The sequence below is a fragment of the Macaca thibetana genome, chromosome 15 (genome assembly GCF_024542745.1).
Source record: "Macaca thibetana thibetana isolate TM-01 chromosome 15, ASM2454274v1, whole genome shotgun sequence".
Lineage (NCBI taxonomy): Eukaryota > Metazoa > Chordata > Mammalia > Primates > Cercopithecidae > Macaca > Macaca thibetana.
In genome coordinates, this window is record NC_065592.1 from 186,826 (window position 1) to 208,342 (window position 21,517).

Consider the following 21,517-nt stretch of genomic DNA (forward strand, 5'->3'; position numbering starts at 1 on the left):
TGTAGCAGCTAGCCTCTTCTCTCCTGCTCAAGAAATCCCACTGAGAGAGACACAAGTGAGTGAGAGGGATGGTAGTTACACTTGGAAAATCTTTGACTTTGGTGTATATATGAGGTCAAAAATCATTTGTAAATGCCAGCGCTTCTCTGGAGAGCAGAGACTTGAGCCCTGCCTCCTTCTGGCGTGCCCCACGGTGCTGGAGAACCTTGGCCCTGGTCCCTTCTCCCAGCCAGGGCAGAGCCTTGGCAGGTGGTCCTCCAGCCTGCTTTTAATTGCCCCCATGACAGGGGACTCAGTGCTGCTGGAGCCAGCCCCATGGCATTGTTCAATTTTTCCTGACCATCTAAGATCAGCTCCCTTTGTCTGTGATGTGGTGGCCGTGAGGTCCACGCATCTTTCCTTCTTTTTTTCTTTCTAGAATATGTCACATTTCTGACGGTTACCCCCAACCTGACCAGTGTCTACATTGCCAACCACAGGCCTCTCTTCACACACTTGGGTGAGTTGACTGGAGGACTCCCACCCAGTTAGCTAGACTGAAAAGGTACAGGACACTGTCCCCAAGATGCCCTCACTTCTGACATCACTCGCAAGTTCAAGGGGTTCCCCAAACCACCCTCAGGCTTGATAATTGACTAGGAAGACTCCCAGAGCTCACTGAGAGCTGTGGCATGTGGCTGTGGCTCCTTCCAGAAGGACATGGGTTAGAATTGTCCCAGGGAAGAGATGTAGGCAGAGTGTGGGAGGGTCCAAACAGGAGGCCTGATGTCTCAGGGATGTGACACCCTTCTAGCATTGGAATGTGGCCATATACATGGAGTATTGCCCATACTGAAAGCCCACCGAGTGGGAGTTGAGAGTTTTTACTGGGATTTGAGTGCAAAGACATGATTGACTAATTGACCACGTGGATACTCTCAGTCTCCTGGTGACCCAAAGCCTCTATCCTAAATCACATAGTTGGTCTTTCTGGTACAGCCAGCCCCCGCCCTAAAGGAAGACACTTCTGCCTCGTGTGACCTGTGTCTCCTCTTGGAAGCCAACAGCAAAGGCCGGGCTTCTCTCTGGGCAAGGCCTCCTCCTTTGCTGTTCAGGGCCACAGTGGGTCTTTCTTTCTGGAGTGTGCCTGCACCTAACCTTTGAAGCCTTGGTTGCCGGCCCTTGCCGTGGGGTCCCTGAGCCCCGAGCCTGTCGAGTTCTGTGCATGAGTGCACTTGCTCATGGCACTCACCAGGTTGTGGAAAGAGGCACGGAGCCTCCGCTGTGGGGAAGCCTCTGGCTCAGATGCCTGCAGCTCCTTAGAGGAGGGCTGGGGACCCTGGGAAGGAGAGTCACTGACATGTGCCTGTGAGGAGGATGGGTGCTCAGTTCCACACGGCTAACAGGGCTGGTTCTCCGACAGCGGTGAGGATTGGAGGGCGCTACGTTGTGGCTGGGAAGACGAGCATCTCCTCTAACACCACCTACCCCTCCCTCCTGGAGGATGGCCGTGTCGAGTACAGAGTGGCCCTCACCAAGGACCGGCTGCCCCACCTGGAGGAGATCCGCATCTGGGGACCCCTCCAGGAAGATGCTGAGATCCAGGTCAGCAGGAGAGCCTGGGGGAGGCCAGTGGGGGCGGCTTCTTGGGGGCTATGGCTGCTTGCGCGTTTGTCCATCCATCCATTCCCTGATTCGTTCATTTATTCATTCAGTGGCCACTTACAGGGAACCCACTATGTATTGGGCCCTGTGCTAAGCAAAATGCAGCTAGCTCCTCCAGGGGCTTAGGGTCCCACAAATAAATATCCAAATGTGCCTGTGCCCAGAGCCTGTGGGAGAAGGCCCTGCAGTTCTGGGATCAGGTAAGGTCGGAGGGCCCCAGGCAGGGGTCCAGGGCTCCCCGGGAAAGAGTGATGGAGCTGAGGTCTCAGATGAGCAGATACTGCCGGGCCAAGCAGGGAGGGAAGCGTATGGCCAAGGGAACAGTGTCGATGTGGGAGGGATGAAGGAAGGTCCTACTGTGTGGGTTTGTGGGGAGATGAAGGCGTGGATGCAGGGGCAGTGGCATCTGGGGAGCAGGCCTTGGTGCTGAGGATGCTGAGAACAGATGCTGGCTCCCACTGCTTCTTTGGGGTAGAGTGCGTGGGAACCGGAAGGCCTTGTTCAGGTGTGTCCTCGGTGTTCTGTGCTCGCCCCTGTATGTCCCTGTTGATGCTTTGCTGAGGAAGGCATGTGGAGGGTGGAGAGACATGAGCGCAGGCTGAAACAGACCTGAGAACCTTGGGAGAGGGGCCCAGTCTCAGCGGCTCCAGCTGGCTGCTCTGGCAGCGTCCTCTGCCCCTACAGCTGCCAGAGACAGCAGGGCCTCCCCAATATCAGGCCAGGCCGGGCCGGAGCAAGCCCCTGTGAGTGGCTCATCCCTTCCCTTCCCCCAATAGGGCTCCCTTCCTCCCCTCCCCTTGCCTGGGACATTGTCTCCAGATGCTGGCTGCTGAGTGCTCTCCCGTCATCCTCTGCAGTGTGTAAAACAGCAGATTCTTGGGTCCTCTGCACATTCCCTGAATCAAGACTTCCCTATGTTGGGCCTGAGAAACCCCACTGTAACCAACACAGGCTTGAGGTGGTGGCCAGATGTGGGCATCGAGGGGACAGGTGCTGAATGTCACCTCGCCCTGGGCTCTGGCCTCCAGGTTGGCCTCTTTCTTGGGCTGGCCTTGGGCACAAGACCCAGTTACCCTCCTGAAGAGCCTCAGGCCCAGGAACCTGCTGAAATTCTTCCCAGTGCTCTCCAGGCCAGGCCCAAGCCAGTAGCCGGCCACAGGGCCCCAGGGATCCAGTTTCTTCCTGCCAACCCCACAGGCCTCAGCTCTGGCTCCAGAAGCCCTTTCTGAGCTGGCCCTGCCCTAGCCCTTCTTGGGCTCCTTAGCTCAGCCTAAGGTGGGCCTGCCTCCTCCATTGTACGTTATCCTTTACCCAACCAGCTTCGGGAGCCTTCTCTGTGCTGCCTGAATACCCTATCCCCTAACCTACCAATGACTTGGTAATTACCTGGCCCCAGCCCCCTATCCCAACCCACTGAGAGCTCCTTGTGGCTCAGCCAGTGTCCTGTGCACTGTGCTCTACCCAGAGCCTGGTACAGGTCAGTGTCGGCAATTGCCTGTCATTATTTTTGTTTTTGTTGTTTTTTGAGAGAGGGTCTCACTGTCGCCCAGGCTGGAGTGCGGTGGCACTATCACAGCTCACTGCAGCCTCGACCTCCTGGGCTCAAGTGATCCTCCCACCTCAGCCTCCCAAGTAGCTGGGACTACAGGCGTGCCCCATCATGCCCAGCTGATTTTTTGACTTTTTTTTTTTTTTAAATAGAGATGGAGTCTCACAATGTTGCCCAGGCTGGTCTGAAACTTCTAGGCTCAAGTGATCTGCCTGCCTCAGGCTCCCAAAGTTTTCGGTTTACAGGCATGAGCTACCGTGCCTGGCCAGTGATTGCTTGTTGAATGAAAGATTATAGGGATGGAAGAAGAAGTTGGGAGGCTTCCCAGGGGAGGTGGCCGTGACAGTGACCCTCAGGGAACCCACTGGACAAGGCCTGAAGCTCTTTGTCTGTCTGCAGGTTTACAGGCGGTACGGCGAGGAGTATGGCAACCTCACCTGCCCAGACATCACTTTCACCTACTTCCAGCCTAAGCCGCGGCAGGCCTGGGTGTGGGCCGCTGTGCGTGGGCCCTGCTCGGTGAGCTGTGGGGCAGGTGAGACCCAGGGAAGGCTCGCCCACAGCATGGCTTGCCTCTACAGGGAGGCAGCCTAGCCCTCACGCTTCCCTCCCAGGGCTGCGCTGGGTAAACTACAGCTGCCTGGACCAGGCCAGGAAGGAGTTGGTAGAGACTGCCCGGTGCCAAGGGAGCCAGCAGCCACCAGCGTGGCCAGAGGCCTGCATGCTCGAACCTTGCCCTCCGTAGTGAGTGTGGTGCTGTCTGCGCAGCTCCGGTGGGAGAGAGGGTTCTGCTGGGGCTGCTGGGCTCTGTCCCTGGCCTATGGGGCCCATGTGGCAGGGCCGGGCTGTGCTGCTTCTGTGCAGGCTCTCACTACCCCTGCCCACAGCCCTGCGAGGGGGCTCTGTGAGTGCCCCCTTCTGCACGTGAGGACACTGAGGCTCAGGGCAGACACGGTGACAATGTTAGCCCAGTGGGACCCACACCTGCTGCCACCTTGTCCGGGCCACCGAGGCCTCTCTTGAGCTCAGGTGCTCATGGCAAGATGGAGGTGATTGCCTACCTGGAGGGTTGTGGGGAGACTTGGGGAGCTCTGGTGCAAAGTCCCTGGCTGTCACTGCACCTGATGGGCACACTGTTAGGGACAAGGCCATCCCTGCTGGGTGCAGGACAGGGCAGCTGCCCACCAGCATGTGATTCGGGTGTCCTCAGGCTCAGCCATCTGTCTGGCAGCCTGGGGACACCTGGAGAAGCTAGGCTGGTCCTAATACCCATTGCTTGTCCCAGACCAGGAGAAGTATGTCAGCACCCACCACCCCATCACCCCAAGTTAGCCTGGGACCTGGCCAGGGCCCCAACGCTCTCTCTCCTTCCTCAGCTGGGCGGTGGGAGACTTCGGCCCATGCAGTGTCTCCTGTGGGGGTGGCCTGCGGGAGCGGCCAGTGCGCTGCGTGGAGGCCCAGGGCAGCCTCCTGAAGACGTTGCCCCCAGCCCGGTGCACAGCAGGGGCCCAGCAGCCAGCTGTGGCAGTGGAAATCTGCAACCCCCAGCCCTGCCCCGCCAGGTGAGCCCAGGGCTAGGTGGGCCTGGGAGAGGGACTCGCTGGCAGAGTTTGTCCCTGCGCTGAGCCCCAGTCCTTCTGAGAATCCCCTCCTCCTGAGGCCTCTGGTGGAGCCTCACCATCCAGGGTGATGGGCAGTGTCACCTGGTGGTTGTAAGTGCCGGTGTCAGAGTTCCTTACTACCCAGGAGAGCCTGGACCCATTGTTTCCGTCTCTGAGCTTCCGAGCCCCTGCTCTGAAATGGGGATGCCGACCTGCCTGGGGAGGGGGTGGTTTCGAGGATGAGGTCAAACTGAACGGAGTGGGAGATGTCACTTGCTCATCACCACCATCTCCACTGTGCCCACATGGCTGCATCTCATCCCCTCAGTGTCCAAGTTGACAATGGCTTATCATCCTGCCCTGCCACTAACCAGCTGAGTGACAGGGCAAGTCCCCTCCTCTGTGGGCTTCAGTTTTGTGACCTGACCGGTGGGAGGGGATTGGTCTGGATCATTGGTGGCCCACTCATAGCTCTGGACTCCTTTCCCTGCCCCCTCATCTGTGGCAGACAAAGCAATCACCACTTTTCCCCGCTGAGGCCAGATAGGGCCTCAGAATCGTTCTCAACACAGCTCTCCAGGCAGCCACTCCAGCGCAGGGCTGACTCACAGCTGAAACCCATTGGCCACCGTTGAACCTGGTGATCCGATTCCATGTGGCACCTGTTTCTCTGCACCTGCTATGGTGCATGGAGTCAGTGATTGCCTGGCTGGAGGTCGGTCTCTGCCTCTGGAGGGTAGGAGGCATGGGTTCTCTCTTTTTTTTTTTTTTTTTTTAAGACAGAGTTTTGCTCTCTCACCCAGCCTGGTATGCAGTGGCTTGATCTTGGCTCACTGCAGCCTCCTGCCTTGGCAGGTGTGCGCCACCAAGCTCAGCTAATTTTTGTATTTTTTGTAGAAACAGGGTTTTGCCATGTTGCCCAGGCTGGTCTCCAACTCTCGAGCTCGAGCAGTCTGCTCACCTCAGCCTCCCAAAGTGCTGAGATTACAGGTGTGAGCTACCGCGCCCAGCCAGGGATAGGTTCTGTCTCTGCACCCTGGAGGCAGGGGGGGTGCCTGACTGCTAAGCAGCGAGTGCTTGTTGAATGGGAACTTGCTGGCTGATGAATGGAGAACCCAGTGCTTCAGGGAGAGACCCTGAGCTTCACTTCTCTGTGTGACCCCCCTTTGGGCTCCTGGATGTTGGGGAGCAGGTCCTCTGCCTCCCTGCCCCTAGCAGCTGGGCTGTACCTTCCACTGGGTGGCAGAGGCAGGGCCTGATGACTGTCTCATGCCATCCTCAGGTGGGAGGTGTCAGAGCCCGGCCCATGCACATCAGCCAGTGGAGCAGGCCCGGCCTTGCAGAACGAGACCTGTGTGCCGGGGGCAGATGGCCTGGAGGCTCCAGCGACTGAAGGGCCTGACTCCGTAGATGAGAAGCTGCCTGCCCCTGAGCCGTGTGTCGGGATGTCATGCCCTGCAGGCTGGGGCCATGTGAGTGCCCTGGGCATGAGAGTGGCTGGGGCTGTTGGGTCCTTTACCTGGCTGGAGAATGAGGAGCACCCATCATCATTGTCCTCCAGGCCAGAGCGAGAACACCTTCCTTCTGTGGGAATGCTGTCTGAGGGCCACCCCTGCTCAGAAAAGAAGCTTAGAAAGAGGGCTCAGGGCCCCTCAGGAGGCTCCCATTCCCCTTGCAAGCCGGGCTGAGAGAAGCATCTGAGGAGAGTATAATGCAGCTGCTGTGCAGAGAAACGCTGCCAGGCTCCCGCCCGGTGTCCAGGGGCTGGAGGCTGACTGGCCTTGCTCTCTGGCCTGGGTGCTGGCAACCCTCGCCCCTCATGGCTGGGGGGATTGCAGGGCCAGTCATGCTCCCGCGTCCCACTCTTGGTTCCCAGCTCTCGGCCAGGCCCATAGTGAGCACTCATGCTGCCGAGGAGCCTGCAAAGGTGGGGTGTGCAGCAAGGACACCCGCCGGGAGACCGGGGAGCCAAGGGAACAGGGGAGGGAGCCCCAGTGTGCACATGCCACTTCCTGCTCTCTCTGCTGCCTCCTGAGAAGATTGGGACGGGGGTCGCTGGGTGCTCAGAGGAGTCCCAGACCCACGAACTTGTTGCTGTTCCCCACAGCTGGATGCCACCTCTGCAGGGGAGGAGGCTCCCTCCCCATGGGGCAGCATCAGGACGGGGGCTCAAGCTGCACACGTGTGGACCCCTCTGGCAGGGCCATGCTCCGTCTCCTGCGGGCGAGGTGAGGGCCCCTGGGATGCTCCTGGGGACCAGCACTCATGGTAACTCTCTTATCCACTTGCATCTTGCCCCCTTCTAAAAAGCATTTGAGGTGGATTGCAGAAAATCCAGACTGTATGGGAACACGCAGTAATACAAGGAGATTAAGTATAGAAAGCTGACAGCCACTTCAAATGTGACAGCCACTTTAAATGTTGACTGGCTGAAAAGTAGGAAAAGACAATAATGACGGGCAGTGTGGCACGAGAGCTATTCCTGATGGCCCCGGCAGAGCGGCCAGAGGGGGCCCCAGCTGACGACCCGAGCAGAGAAACCTTAGCTTTAAGAGACACAGTGTTAGGCCGGGTGCGGTGGCTCACGCCTGTAATCCCAGCACTTTGGGAGGCTGAGGTGGGCTGATCATGAGGTCAGAAGATCGAGACCATCCTGGCAAACACAGTGAAACCCCGTCTCTACTAAAAATACAAAAAAAAAAAAAAAAAAAAAAACAAAAACAAAAACTAGCCGGGTGTGGTGGCGGGCGCCTGTAGTCCCAGCTTCTCAGGAGGCTGAGGCAGGAGACTGGTGTGAACCCGGGAGGCGGAGCTTGCGGTGAGCGGAGATCGCGCCACTGCACTCCAGCCTGGGCAACAGAGCGAGACTCTGTCTCAAAAAAAAAAAAAAAAAAAAAAGGTACACAGCATTCTTCTATTTTCCCAATCTTGCTTTATTGTAGTATAACACACATATTATACAATTTACCATCATAACTGTTTCTCCCCATGCACGTCAGTGACATAAAAGCACAGTCACATTGTTGTGCGGCCATCACCACCATCCTCTCCAGAACTTTTCCAGTTTCCCAAACTGGAGCTCTGTCCCTGTGAAACACGAACTCCCATTTCCTCCTCCACAGCCCCTGGCAACCTCCATTCTCCTTTCTGTCTCCAAATTCTACAATTCCAGGGACCTTGTAGAAGTGGAATCATATAGCATTTACCTTTTCGTGACTGGTTGATTTCACTGAGTGTGATGTCCTCACAGTTCATCCATGTTGTAGCATGTGTGTTTCCTTCTTAAGGCTGAAAAAGATTCCATTGTGAGTGTATCCTTTATATGTTTATCCATTTATTCATCAGTGGACACTTGGCTTCCTTCCACATTTTGGCTATTTTATTGTGAATAACGCTTCTGTGAACATGGGTGTGCAAATATCTGTTTGAGTTCCTGCTTTCAGTTTTTTTTTTTTTTTTTTTTTTGAGACGGAGTCTCGCTCTGTCACCCAGGCTGGAGTGCAGTGGCCGGATCTCTGCTCACTGCAAGCTCCGCCTCCCGGGTTTACGCCATTCTCCTGCCTCAGCCTCCCGAGTAGCTGGGACTACAGGCGCCCGCCACCTCGCCTGGCTAGTTTTTTGTACTTTTTAGTAGAGACGGGGTTTCACCGTGTTAGCCAGGATGGTCTCGATCTCCTGACCTCGTGATCCGCCCGTCTCGGCCTCCCAAAGTGCTGGGATTACAGGCTTGAGCCACCGCGCCCGGCCTGCTTTCAGTTCTTTCGGGTGTATACCCAGAAGTGTGCTAGCTGGGTCAGATGAGAATTCCATGTTTAATTTTTGAGGAACTGCTGGATTGTTTTCCCCAGTGGCTGCACCATTTTACATTTCCACCAATGGTGCATAAGAGTTCCAGTGTCCTCCCATCCTTGCCAACACTTTTCATTTCTGTTTTTTTTTTTTAATTTTTTTTTTTGGTGACAGAGTCTCATTCTGTTGCCGAGGCTGGAGTGCAGTGGCACGATCTTGGCTCACTGCAAGCTTCACCTCCGCGTCTCAAGTGATTCTCGTGCTTCAGCCTCTTGAGTAGCTGGGACTATAGGCGTCTGCCACCATGCCTGGCTAATTTTTTTATTTAGTAGAGATGAGATTTCACCATGTTGGCCAGGTTGGTCCCAAGCTCCTGACCTCAGGTGATCTGCCTGCCTTGGCCTCCCAAAGTGCTGGGATTACAGGCGTGAGCCACCATACCTGGCCTATTTCTGTGTTTTTTATAATGGCCATCCTAATGGGCTTGAGAAGATACACCGTGTTCTTAAACGAACACCCTAACCACTTGCTCAGTAAAATGTCAGCCTGTTTGAAACCGAGACCAAAAAGAGATTTCTTTTCTCTTTTCTTTTCTTTTCTTTTCTTAGACAAGGTCTTGCTCTGTCACCAGGTTGGAGTGCGGTGGTGCAATTTTAGCTCACTACAACCTCTGCCACCTGGGCTTCCTCCCACCTCAGCCTCCTGAGTAGCTACTATACCCTGCTAATTTTTGTATTTTTGGCAGAGATGAGATCTCCCTATGTTGCCCGGCCTGGTCTCCTGAGCTCAAGTGATCCTCCTGCCTCGGCCTCTCAAAGTGCTGGGATCATAGGCTTGAGCCACTGTGCCCAACCAAGAGATTTTTTTTTTCTTTTTTTTTTTTTTTTTGAGACAGTCTCCCTCTGTCACCCAGGCTGAAGTGCAGTGGTGCGATCTTGGCTCACTGCAACCTCCGCTTCCCATGTTCAAACGATTCTCATGCCTCAGCCTCCCAAGCAACTGGGACTCCAGGTATGCGCCACCATACCTGGCTAATTTTTTGTATTTTATTTTAGTAGAGAGGGAATTTCACCATGTTGGCCATGCTGGACTCGAACTCCTGACCTCAGGTGATCCGCCCACCTTGGCCTCCCAAAGTGCTGGGATTACGGGCATGAGCCACTGAGCCTGTCTATTTCTTTGGAGGCTATTCCTAAAGGAGAGACTTGAGAAAACTGGCTCTAATAACATCTTTATGATACACACAATCAGATATTTTCATATTGAGATTTTTTTTTCTTTTTTTTTTTTTTTGAGATGGGGTCTTGCTCTGTCGCCCAGGCTGGAGTCCACTGGCGCGATCTTGACTCACTGCAACCTCTGCCTCCCGGGTTCAAGTGATTCTCCACCTCAGCTTCTTGAGTAGCTGGGATTACAGGTGCGCACCACCACACCCAGCTAATTTTTGTATTTTTAGTAGAGACGGGGTTTCACCATGTTGGTCAGGCTGGTCTCGAACTCCTGACCTCATGATCCGCCCACCTCGGCCTCCCAAAGTGCTGGGATTACAGGCGTGAACCACCTGTAATCTCCCTATGTTGCCCGGCCCATATTGCAATTCTTATAATGCCTCTCAATAAACAATAACAGCTACCATTTGTCAAGTATCTACTATGTGCCAGGCACTTTTCATCTCCCCTTTTAAAAATCTTTATAAATGACTCTGCAAGGGAGATGCCATTATCTTTTTTTTTAATCTAAGATTCAGAGGGTTAAGTCAATTGTCTGAGGTCACACAGCTGGTAAGTGGCAGAGGCAAGACCCATGCAGGCCTTATGTGCTAGAGCTGCCCAGTGAGCCCAGGCTGTGGTCCTTGCTGAGCCCACCCCTTGGGGCTCCAGGTCTCTGCTTCGTCCATGCAGGCCTGATGGAGCTGCGTTTCCTGTGCATGGACGCTGCCCTCAGAGTGCCTGTCCAGGAGGAGCTGTGTGGCCTGGCAAGCAAGCCTGGAAGCCGGCGGGAGGTCTGCCAGGCTGTCCCGTGCCCTGCTCGGTGAGTGAGGGGAGCAAGACTGTGCAGGGGAAAGTCTGGCCTTGGGATGTGGCCTCCTACAGAGTGCTGGCCTTCTCCCTGCACGTGGGAGACCCTAGCCTTGGCTCCATGCCCAGTGACCTGCGGAGGGGGGCAGGTGCCGCTGGCTGTGCGCTGTGTGAGGCTAGACCACGGCCGCCCCATCCCCCTACCTCACTCCAAGTGCGGGCCAGAGCCCCGGCCCAGCCCCTTTGAAGACTGCAGCCCAGAGCCCTGCCCTGCCAGGGGGGCCCCTTCCCAAGAAGACAGGGGGTTCTAGGTCTGCATCCTGGCTCTTCCCTCACCTCCAAGCCGGATCTTTTGTCCTCACCAGTGGGAGCAGGTCATATTGTGCCCCCAGAAGACTGGGGGGGGGCGTTTAATGAAAGGATTAAATGCATGTGAAGTATATGCTAAATGCAACGAGTGTAAAATGCATGCTAGATGCAATGCGTGTAAAGTACATTGCACAGGATCTGGCATGCTGTGGGCACACGTGGTTGCTGGGATGTTTCTTCATAACCTGCTCTTTATGGAGCACCTAAGCCCCGGGGCTGTCCTGGAGCTGGGGGACACAGCAGAGAACAAGGCAGAGAAACGTCCCTGACCTCCTGGAGCAAATAGAGGGGGAAAGAGGACAGATAATAACAGGACAGAGGGGGAGTGCAGTTTGATGGATGGTATTCAGTGTGATGCAGCCAAACACAGCAGGAGGGGAGGAGGGGAGAGCTAGCGAGGTGGGCTCCAGGGCAGTGGTGCTGGGATCACTGTTCAAGAAAGACATGCAGGGCCCTTGGGTGCCTGGACCCCTGTCCCCACTGTCTCTGGGATACGACATCTGTCGTTTGCCCTCACCTCTCCCTTCTGTAAAATGGGTCTGTCCACTCTGCCAAGCCTCTTGGTGAGGACACAAGGGGGCCTCCAGAAAGAGAACCTCTCCAGGCCCTTCCCAGCTTCCTGTCTCTTCCTGGTCTGGGGAAAGGAAGGGGGAGACCTGACTCCCCTGGGTTCCCAGGCCCTGGGGCTGTTTGGGGTCCCCGACTTCAGTTTGCTCCAGGTGGCAGTACAAGCTGGCGGCCTGCAGCGTGAGCTGTGGGGGAGGGGTCATGCGGAGGATCCTGTATTGTGCCCGGGCCCATGGGGAGGATGAGGAGGAGGAGATCCTGTTGGACACCCAATGCCAGGGGCTGCCTCGCCCAGACCCCCAGGAGGCCTGCAGCCTGGAGCCCTGCCCACCTAGGTGAGTCAGCCGGTGACGGGAGGGGCAGCTCCTGGTGTGTGCAGATGCCAGGCCAGGTGCTGTGGTGTGCGCCTATAATCGCAGCTACTTGGAAGGCTGAATCAGGAGAATCACTTGAGTCCAGAAGCGCAAGTCCAACCTGGGCAACACAGTGAGACCTCATCTCTAAAAAAAAAACAAGACGGGGCCAGGTGTGGTGGCTCATGCCTATAATCCCAGCACTATGGAAGGCCAAAGTGGGTGGATTACCTGAGGTCAGGAGCTTGAGACCAGCCGGGCCAACATGGTGAAACCCCATCTCTACTAAAAATACAAAAATTAGGCTGGGTGTGGTGGCTCACGCCTGTAATCCCAGCACTTTGGGAGGCTGAGGCAGGCGGACCACCTGAGGTCGGGAGTTCGAGACCAGCCTGACCAGTATGGAGAAACCCCACTCTACTAAAAATACAAAATTAGCCAGGTGTGGTAGTGCATGCCTGTAATCCCAGTTACTCAGGAGGCTGAGGCAGGAGAATCGCTTGAACCTGGGAGGCCAAGGTTGTGGTAAGCCAAGCTCACACCACTGGACTCCAGCCTGGTCAACAACAGCGAAACTCCATCTCAAAAAACAAACAAACAAAAAGAAATTAGCCGGGTGTGGTGGTGTACACCTGTAATCCCAGCTACTTGGGAGGTGGAGGCAGGAGAATCGCTTGAACCTGGGAGGTGGAGGTTGCAGTGAGCCAAGATTGTGCTACTGCACTCCAGCCTGGGCAACACAGCGAGACTCCCTCCCAAAAACAAAACAAAACAAGATGGGGTGGGGGGCTCAGTGGCCCAAGAGCCAGTCTGTAAGGAATAGGGCTACCTGGCAGGCTGTGCTAGGTGTGGGAGGTGAAGTTTAAGCACGGTGCAGGCAGGGTGCGGTGTGGGGAGGCCTGGGGGACAGACGAGGCAGCATTTGAGCAGAACCTGAAGCTGTGAGCACCAGCATTCTGATGTGGAAGCTGGGAGGGATGGAGGTCCCTGCAGGGACACACACAGCCACACTAGGACACGGGACAGAATCATGTTCAAGTCCGTGAGGTCCAGAGCCCAGTGGTAAAGGGCGAACATTTGCCTACCTCATTTACAATTCTTTAATGGTTTCTTTTTGTAGGTTTAGCATTTTTAATAAAGAAGTACTTTTCTACATCATATAGAAACGTCCAGAAAAGAATGTAACGGACATGTGTGTTCCAGCACTCAGGTTTAATAGATAGCACCCTACTGCCATGTTTCCTTCCTGTCCACTTACATTTATTTATTTATTTATTTATTTATTTATTTATTTATTTACTTTGAGATGGAGTCTCGCTTTGTTGCCCAGGCAGTGGTGCAATCTTGGCTCACTGCAACCTCCGTCTCCCAGGTTCAAGCCATTCTCCTGTCTCAGCCTCCCGAGTAGCTGGGAATAAAGGCACATACCACCACACCCAGCTAATTTTTGTATTTTTAGTAGAGGCAGGGTTTACCATATTGGTCAGGCTGATCTTGAACTCCTGACCTCAGGAGACCTGCCTACCTCAGCATTCCAAAGTGCTGGGATTACAGGCGTGAGCCATCGAACCCAGCCAGTCTCCTTAGTTTTAAATACATCCAGTTACAGATAAGATTTCACTTAAATTTAGGCTGGACGTGGTGGCTCATGCCTGTAATCTCAGTACTTTAGGAGGCTGAGGTGGGTGGATCATTTGAGCTCAGAAGTTTGAGACCAGCCTGGGCAACATGCCAAAACCTCATCTCTACTATAAATACAAAAATTTGGGCATGGTGGTGCATGCCAGTATTCCCAGCTACTTGGGAGGCTGAGGCAGGAGAATCACCTGAACCTTGGGAGTTCAAGGCTGCAGTGAGCAGAGATCACACCACCACTGCACTCCAGCCTAGGGAACAGAGTGAGACCCTGTCTCAAAAAAAAAAAAAAAAAAAGATTTTACTTACATTTAAACCGTGTACTAATGTATTTGCAAAGTAGGGACCAAGGGATTTTTTTTTTTTTTTCTAAATTGTTAACCAGCATCTGTTGAACAAGCCCTGATGCCCCCAGGTGGCTCCTTGGTGGTATTGGTGTATGTTAGAATCTATGTCTAGGCTTTCTACTAGGTTTTTTTCTTCTCCTTTTTTTTTTTTTTTGAGACAGAGTTTTTCTCTGTCACCCAGGGTGGGGTGCAGTGGTGCAATCTCAGCTCACTGCAACCTCCGCTTCCTGGGTTCAAGTGATTTTCATGCCTCAGCCTCCCGAGTAGCTGGGATTACAGGTGCCCACCACCACACCCAACTGATTTTGTATTTTTAATAGAGACAGGGTTTCACTATGTTGGCCAGGCTGGTCTTGAACTCCTGACCTCAAGTGATCTGCCAGTTTCTGTTTGTGTGTTTTTTTCTAGCTATTCTCTTGCCCATAAAAAATTGTTTTAAATGTTGTAGCTTTATAGCCATTTAACATCCGTGTCACAAGTGTGTCCTGATTTCTTTGCCTGTGCTAAAGTCCCTTGGCTGTGTGTCCCATTTATTTTTCCACATCACATTTAGAGATGATCTGGGATTTTATGGGAATTGCAGGGTTTTTCACACTACACGCTGCCTGCATGGTGATTAAACTTCACCTCCCACACCTAGCACAGCCTGCCAGGTAGCCCTGTTCTCTACATACCGCCTCTTGGGCCACTGAGCCTCCCCTCACTTTTTTTCAGAGATGGGGTCTCACTATGTTGCCCAGTCCTGACTTGAACTCCTGGGCTCAAGTGATTCTCCTGCTTCAGCCTCCCAAGTAGCTGGGATGCAGGCACACACCACATGAGCTCTGGCTATCCCTCTGACGTTGCTGTAGCCACCCTGGCCTCACTGTCCTGGAACAGTCCAGGGATAATCCCCTGACTTAGGGCTTCTGTGCTAGCTCTTGCTGCCTGATGTCTTCTGTGGATATCCTCGAGGCCCTGAATATCCCTCCCCCAGGTTCGGCTCAGACACCACAACTCCAGAATGACCCAGAGCCCTCCCTGAGCATCGGTCCAGAATGGCACACTCGTCCCTCCTGTGACGCTCTGCTTGGCACTTTGGGAGGCCAAGGCGGGAGGATCGCTTGAGCCCAGGAGTTCTAGACCAGCCTGGGCAACATAGTGAAACCCCGTCTCTACAAAAAATACAAAAATTGGCCGTGCGCAGTGGCTAATGCCTGTAATCCCAGCACTTTGGGAGGCCAAGGTGGGCAGATCACGAGGTCAGAAGATTGAGACCATCCTGGCTAACATGGTGAAACCCTGTCTCTACTAAAAATACAAAAAATTTGTTGGGTGTGGTGGCGGGCGCCTGTCGTCGCAGCTACTCCGGAGGCTGAGGCAGGAGAATGGCGTGAACCCAGGAGGCGGAGCTTGCAGTGAGCTGAGATCGCGCCACTGCACTCCAGCCTGGGCGACAGAGTGAGACTCCATCTCAAAAACAAAAACAAACAAACAAAAATTACAAAAATTAGCTGGGCATGATGGCACACGCTTGTAGTCTCAGCTACTTGGGAGGCTGAGGTGAGAGGATGGCTTGAACCCTGGAGGCTGAGGCTGCAGTGAGCCGTGATTGCACCACTGCCCTCCAGCCTGGATGACAGAATGAGACCATGTCTCAAAGAAAACCATTAAAATAAACTAAAAAATAAAATTTCTGCAATACACACGACAGCCCCCACAGCAAAGCAGCATCCAGTTGCTTATGCCAGTGATGCCCAAATGGAGAACAATCCATGCTCCGAGTGGAGGTGGGGTCTGGTTTGGTTCACTGCCACCTCCCAGTGTCATGTAGAACAGCGCCAGGCCACAGAAAGCACGGGTCCAAGAGGCAGCGCTGCAGCACCATGGGGGAGAACAGTATTGTGATGAAGATCCCAGCTCCCTTGCAGGCGCCTGGGTTCGTGTCTGGGCTCTGAAGAACGTGGGCCATAATTAGTTATTGAATGATTACAGATCAACATGGGCAGGGTTAAGGTCCTCGGCCTTCCCCCTTGTAGAACGTGGGGTGGTGAGATCTGTCTCCTGTTACCCAGGGGCTCGCTTCCTGTTGCTGTTACTTGGTTCCATAGGCAGCCCCTGGGGTGCTGACAGGTGTTCTGTGAGAAAGGCGATGAGAGGGGGATGTGCAATTAGGGAAAAAGCAGCCTCTTTCCTCCAGGGCCTTTTGGTAGCTCTCCTGTGGCTGTGAGCCCTGGCCCCAGACAGGAGGGGCTCTGTGGCTGCACTTCCCATCTCGCCTGGCCACAGAAGCTGTCTAGGCAACTGTTCGAGGACACGCGGGTGGAGAGGGGCCCGCATGGGGCAGTACCGTTTCTGGGGAGACCCAGCCTCTCTTTGGGGTCTTCTCTTCCTGCAGGTGGAAAGTCATGTCCCTTGGCCCATGTTCGGCCAGCTGTGGCCTTGGCACTGCTAGGCGCTCGGTGGCCTGTGTGCAGCTCGACCAAGGCCAGGACGTGGAGGTGGACGAGGCGGCCTGTGCGGCACTGGTGCGGCCCCAGGCCAGCGTCCCCTGTCTCATTGCTGACTGCACCTACCGCTGGTATGTCGGCACCTGGATGGAGGTGAGCACAGCGGGCGCTTGGGATCCCTGTGGGGCTGGGGCGGGCATCAGCTATGGCTGCTTATGTGTGAGGGAGTCTAGGGGGCATTGGTTCATTGTGTCCCCAGAAAGGAAGGAGAGAGCTGGGTCTGTTGGTGAGGGGGCACCTAGAGGCAGATACACAGAAGGCCTAGAGACCTGTGGGCAGCTAGGACTTAAGAGGCTCTTAGGTTTGGGAACACTGGAAGATGAACAGCAGGCCACTCAGCTCTATACAGATAAGGGAATGCCAGCTGTGCCACGCACCTGGCAGGGCAGGAAAGACAATGGTAAATGGGGCTCAGGCTGCCCCTGGAGGGGCTTGCTCATGGTGTGGAGGGCGCAGGGGCACAGCAGACAGAGATGAGCCGCAGCCCCACAGGCCTGCTTGCTCTAAGGCTTGGTGAGAGAGAGAGGCCATGAGGGTGACAGGGACCCAGGCTTGAATTCTGGCTCCTCCCACCTACATGACCTGTGCTGGGTGCCTTCTCTGAACCTCAATTTTCTCATCTGTGGAATGGAGACACTTACCTGCCTCCCAGCTTGTACAAAGATTATATTGGATCACTCCTGGCCTGTAGTTACCACTTCCTTGTCACTTTCTGGCCAGGGTCAGCTGTGACTCCTCCTCCCCTCTCTTGGCAGTGCTCTGTTTCCTGTGGGGATGGCATCCAGCGCCGGCATGACACCTGCCTCGGACCCCAGGCCCAGGCGCCTGTGCCGGCTGATTTCTGCCAGCACTTGCCCAAGCCAGTGACTGTGCGTGGCTGCTGGGCTGGGCCCTGTGTGGGACAGGGGACGCCCAACCTGGTGCCTCACGAAGAAGCCACTGCTCCAGGACAGACCACAGCCACCCCTGCTGGTGCCTCCCTGGAGTGGTCCCAGGCCCCGGCCCTGCTCTTCTCCCCGGCTCCCCAGCCTCGGCGGCTCCTGCCCGGGCCCCAGGAAAGCTCGGCGCAGTCCAGTTACGTCCTGTCCTCCTTCCTGTCGGGCAGCTGCTGTAGGAGGGGTGGGCAAAGGCGTCTCCCTCTGGGAAGGACTGGCACAAGAGCTTGGTCCCTGGGATGTGTGCCTGGGAGGCCAGGATCAGGGCTGGCCCTCTTCCTCCCTGGCAAAGCAAAACCTCCCTTTTACTACTATTAAGGGGAAGTAACTTGAAGTTAGGAACCCAGCTTGTGAGCCCCCTAGCCTCTGGGCTGCTCTGCATGTGCCCCTGCTTGCTGGAGCATCTGGAAGCAGCCCTGTGCCCTGAGGGTGATGCTTTGACCTACCTAGCCCCCATCCCTGTCCTGAGAAGGCTTCCAGCTGGGCCTTGGGGGACAGGATCCACCCCTACCTCCTGGTCTCCTTCCTCAGCTTGGAAGCCCCGGAGCCTGCCCTGCTGGAAATCCTGGAAGTACTGCTTACCTGTCTCCTGCTCCCTTTTCAGGTGCCTGTGGCAGGCAGCACCTTGAGCCAACAGGAACCATTGACATGCGAGGACCAGGGCAGGCAGACTGTGCAGTGGCCATTGGGCGGCCCCTCGGGGAGGTGGTGACCCTCCGTGTCCTTGAGAGTTCTCTCAACTGCAGTGCGGGTATGTCTAGGGCCGTGAAAGCGATGCTGCCAGTTATGGCCCCTGCCAGGAGCCAGCACAACGCTGCATGCCCCGTTCCTGGCAGGAGCCCCATGTACATTCCCAACTTTAGTTTGCATTCCATCTCATGACTGGGGAGTGAGGATCTGCATTTTACAGATGAGGAAACTGAGGCTAGGAGAGATGAAGTGACGTGCTCAGTTACTTAGAGTCACATAGCCAGCAGTGGGAGAGGCAGGACTTGAACTCTGCTCAGTCTACCCCGGAGCCACTCCTCTGCTGACCAGGCATGGTAGTGCTGGACCCTCACTGCCCTGCCGCTTCCTAGGGGACATGTTGTTGCTTTGGGGCCGGCTCACCTGGAGGAAGATGTGCAGGAAGCTATTGGGCATGACTGTCAGCTCCAAGACCAACACGCTGGTGGTGAAGCAGCGCTGCAGGCAGCCGGGAGGCGGGGTGCTGCTGCGGTATGGGAGCCAGCTTGCTCCTGAAACCTTCTACAGAGGTATGGCCAGGCCTTCTCCACCTCCCCTGGGTGCTCCGGTCCTGGCAGGGAGGCTGGGTGGGTGCTGCTGGGGATGGGGCCAGTCCCAGTGGGGTAGTGGGAAGATACAGAGGGAGCTGACTGAGATGGAAGGAGCTGGGGTTGGCCAGTGTCAGTCTGTACATGCCAGGGAGAGGTCGCAGGATGAGTGCTACATCCCTCCTCTTTGGGACTGTGCAGCAAGATGGATGGATGTGGGATGTGGTCCACATCCTCAGTCAGTCCCTCAGGCCTCTGCCCCACACCCACCCACCCCGCCCCCAACCCTCCAGCCTTTCAAGGCCCTTTAGGGTTTTTGTGAGAGCCACTGTCCCTCGGCCCTGTTCTAGTGCACTGGTGTGAGCACACATGCTTGTACATGCGTGTACACCCACAAGCACACCTCAGACAGAGGATGCCACCTCAGGGACCCCTGCCTTGCCCATGGCCCCCTAGATACCCTCTGATAGCCCTCTCGGTTGTCCTGGGGGGCTTGCCCTCTCCCAACAGTCTGAGCTGGCCGAAGTCGGCTTCCCTAGCCGGTTCCAGAGGTTCCTCGGCTCCCCCAGGTGTCAGGGGCTTAGCGGCAGTGGGCTTAGCCTCTGCAGAGACCTAGTGCGCCTCCTCCTTGCCCCAGCACCTGCCTGAGCAGAGAGCTGTGTATGTGCCTCAGCGCACAGGCGCTGCTGTGTCCTGCCAAAAGGCCATGAGCCCACTGTCACCGTTCACATTGCTTCTCGCTTCCCGGCCCAGCCCCACCCACACAGGCATCTGCCTTGAAAGAGGTGCAGGAGGTATAGGCAGGTGGCGGCTCCAGTGAGCTCTGAGGAACAGCAGTGGCTGCCATGGGTGGAGCCTATCCTTGGTGCCAGGTTCAGTGTGAAACACTCTTGCACATGTGACATCACTGAGTCCTAAAGACCACTCTGCTCAGTGCATGCCATTGTTTCCTTCAGTTGCAGAGGAGGGAACCAGAGCCCAGAACATTTAGCCTTTGCCCAAAGTCACTGGGCCAAGAAGTGGTAGAGGTGGGGTTCAGCAGGGTTTGCCTGGGAACCCCAATATTGACCACAGTGCCATGCTGCCCTGCACTGCTTCCCGGCTGTGAGTTGCCCTGGCCTGTGGCATCAGAGGTCTGTCTGGGTTTCTATGTCCCACTTGCTCCCCCTGCAGAATGTGACATGCAGCTCTTTGGGCCCTGGGGTGAAATCGTGAGCCCCTCGCTGAGTCCAGCCACGAGAAAGGCAGGGGGCTGCCGGCTCTTCATTAACGTGGCTCCGCACGCCCGGATTGCCATCCATGCCCTGGCTACCAACATGGACAATGGGACCAAGGGAGCCAATGCCAGCTACATCTCGGTGAGGCCCAGCATGGGGACTTGTGCTGTGATTCTGGACAGCTTTCCCTAGGGGGTGCAGGACTAGGGGACCCCCTTCAGTTTATTTCAGACTCAAACCCTCCAAATCATTAGTGAAAGAATGGGAGAAGAGCGCTTCCTCCACATATTCACCAAGAAATGTTTTTTGAGCTACCTACAAGAGTGAAATAGTGGCTCACACCTGTAATCCCAGCACTTTGGGAGGCTGAGGAGGGCAGATCACTTGAGGTCAGGAGTTCGAGACCAGCCTGGCCAACATGATGAAACCCTGTCTCTACTAAAAATACAAAAAGTAGCCAGGCGTGGTGGCGTGTGCTTGTAATCCTAGCTACTGGGGAGGCTTAGGCACAAGAATCACTTGAACCCAGGAGGTGGAGGTTGCAGTGAACCCAGATCGCACCACTGCACTCCAGCCTGGGCAACAGAGTGAGACTTTGACTCAAAAAAGAAAAAAAAAAAAAGCAAAATGATAAAGAATGGTAAAGACCTTTCTGATGTAGACTGACAGCTAACCCAGGACTGAAGCATAATTTTACAGTCTGATATGACTTGGACAGAGGAGCACCCTGCACCCTCCCCAAGGTTTCCTGTGTCCTGGGAGAACTGTGTTCCTCAGGGTATCAGCTTCCCCAGACGAGGCAGCCTGGCCCTGCTCTGGCACCCTGACTGTGTGTCCTCGGGGAAGTGATGTAACTTCCCTGGAGCTCAGTTTTCTGGGTAGAGTAACAGTGTACTCCTAGGAGGGCTTTGTAAGCATTAAATGTGATCCGGAATCTGTGAGCCCCTGCACATTAAGGGCTAATTAATGTGAGTGCTAATTATCACTTATGGCTGGTCCTTCTGGGCTGCCCCTTTTCTCTCAGATCCGGGACATCCACAGCTTGAGGACCACAACGTTCCATGGGCAGCAGGTGCTCTACTGGGAGTCAGAGAGCAGCCAGGCTGAGATGGAGTTCAGCGAGGACTTCCTTAAGGCTCAGGCCAGCCTGCGGGGCCAGTACTGGACTCTCCAATCATGGGTACCGGAGGGGCAGGACCCTCAGTCCTGGAAGGGAAAGGAAGGGACCTGACGGTCAATGAACATTTGTTACGTGTCTGGCCAGCTCTGGAGGGTTGACCTCTGGTCTCAGTGCTTTCCAATTCGAACTTTTTCCAATCTTAGGTATCTACTTTAGAGTCTTCTCCAATGTCCAAAAGGCTAGGGGGTTGGAAGTGGGGATTCTGGAAAGGCAGCCCCCATTTCCTCGGGTACCAATAAATAAAACATGCAGACTGACCGGCGGTTTTTTCTTATAAGCTGTCCAGACCTGGCTTGAAAACCCATCCCATGGCAAGGCAGGGATTCGCTGGCCCCGCTTGGCTCTATCTTGATCTGCGCAAGCCGCTGGACATCCCTAGTTATCTTCTTCCTATCCAGGAAGAAAAGCCAATCAGGATTCCACTCCGAGGCTGGCGCATTTGCCAGCTCCCTGCGAAGCCCCACCCGTGTGTCCTGGTGTGAGGGTCTGACCCCTAAGGTGTCCGCGCGCCGCCAAACCCCGCCCCCTATGCTAATGAGTGCCCGCCTCC

The 21,517-nt window shown here is 55.2% G+C and overlaps 2 protein-coding genes across 2 annotated transcripts in view; one reads left to right on the plus strand and one right to left on the minus strand.

Annotated features, from left to right (window-relative positions):
* ADAMTS13 (ADAM metallopeptidase with thrombospondin type 1 motif 13) overlaps positions 1-21,224 on the plus strand; it is a 38,564-nt gene extending 17,340 nt beyond the window's left edge. The window contains exons 15-29 of the mRNA XM_050760506.1: positions 419-499; positions 1,403-1,584; positions 3,593-3,728; positions 3,808-3,937; positions 4,570-4,755; positions 6,077-6,266; positions 6,902-7,022; positions 10,485-10,614; positions 11,690-11,872; positions 16,250-16,454; positions 17,117-17,435; positions 17,901-18,047; positions 18,376-18,552; positions 19,744-19,928; positions 20,812-21,224. Coding sequence (XP_050616463.1) covers positions 419-499; positions 1,403-1,584; positions 3,593-3,728; positions 3,808-3,937; positions 4,570-4,755; positions 6,077-6,266; positions 6,902-7,022; positions 10,485-10,614; positions 11,690-11,872; positions 16,250-16,454; positions 17,117-17,435; positions 17,901-18,047; positions 18,376-18,552; positions 19,744-19,928; positions 20,812-21,018 — 2,579 coding nt within the window. The 3' untranslated portion in view covers positions 21,019-21,224. The remainder of the gene's footprint in view (positions 1-418; positions 500-1,402; positions 1,585-3,592; positions 3,729-3,807; positions 3,938-4,569; positions 4,756-6,076; positions 6,267-6,901; positions 7,023-10,484; positions 10,615-11,689; positions 11,873-16,249; positions 16,455-17,116; positions 17,436-17,900; positions 18,048-18,375; positions 18,553-19,743; positions 19,929-20,811) is intronic.
* Positions 1-21,517, minus strand: part of SURF4 (surfeit 4) — a 308,739-nt gene that overhangs the window by 78,909 nt on the left and 208,313 nt on the right. The gene's annotated exons all lie outside the window — the stretch shown is intronic.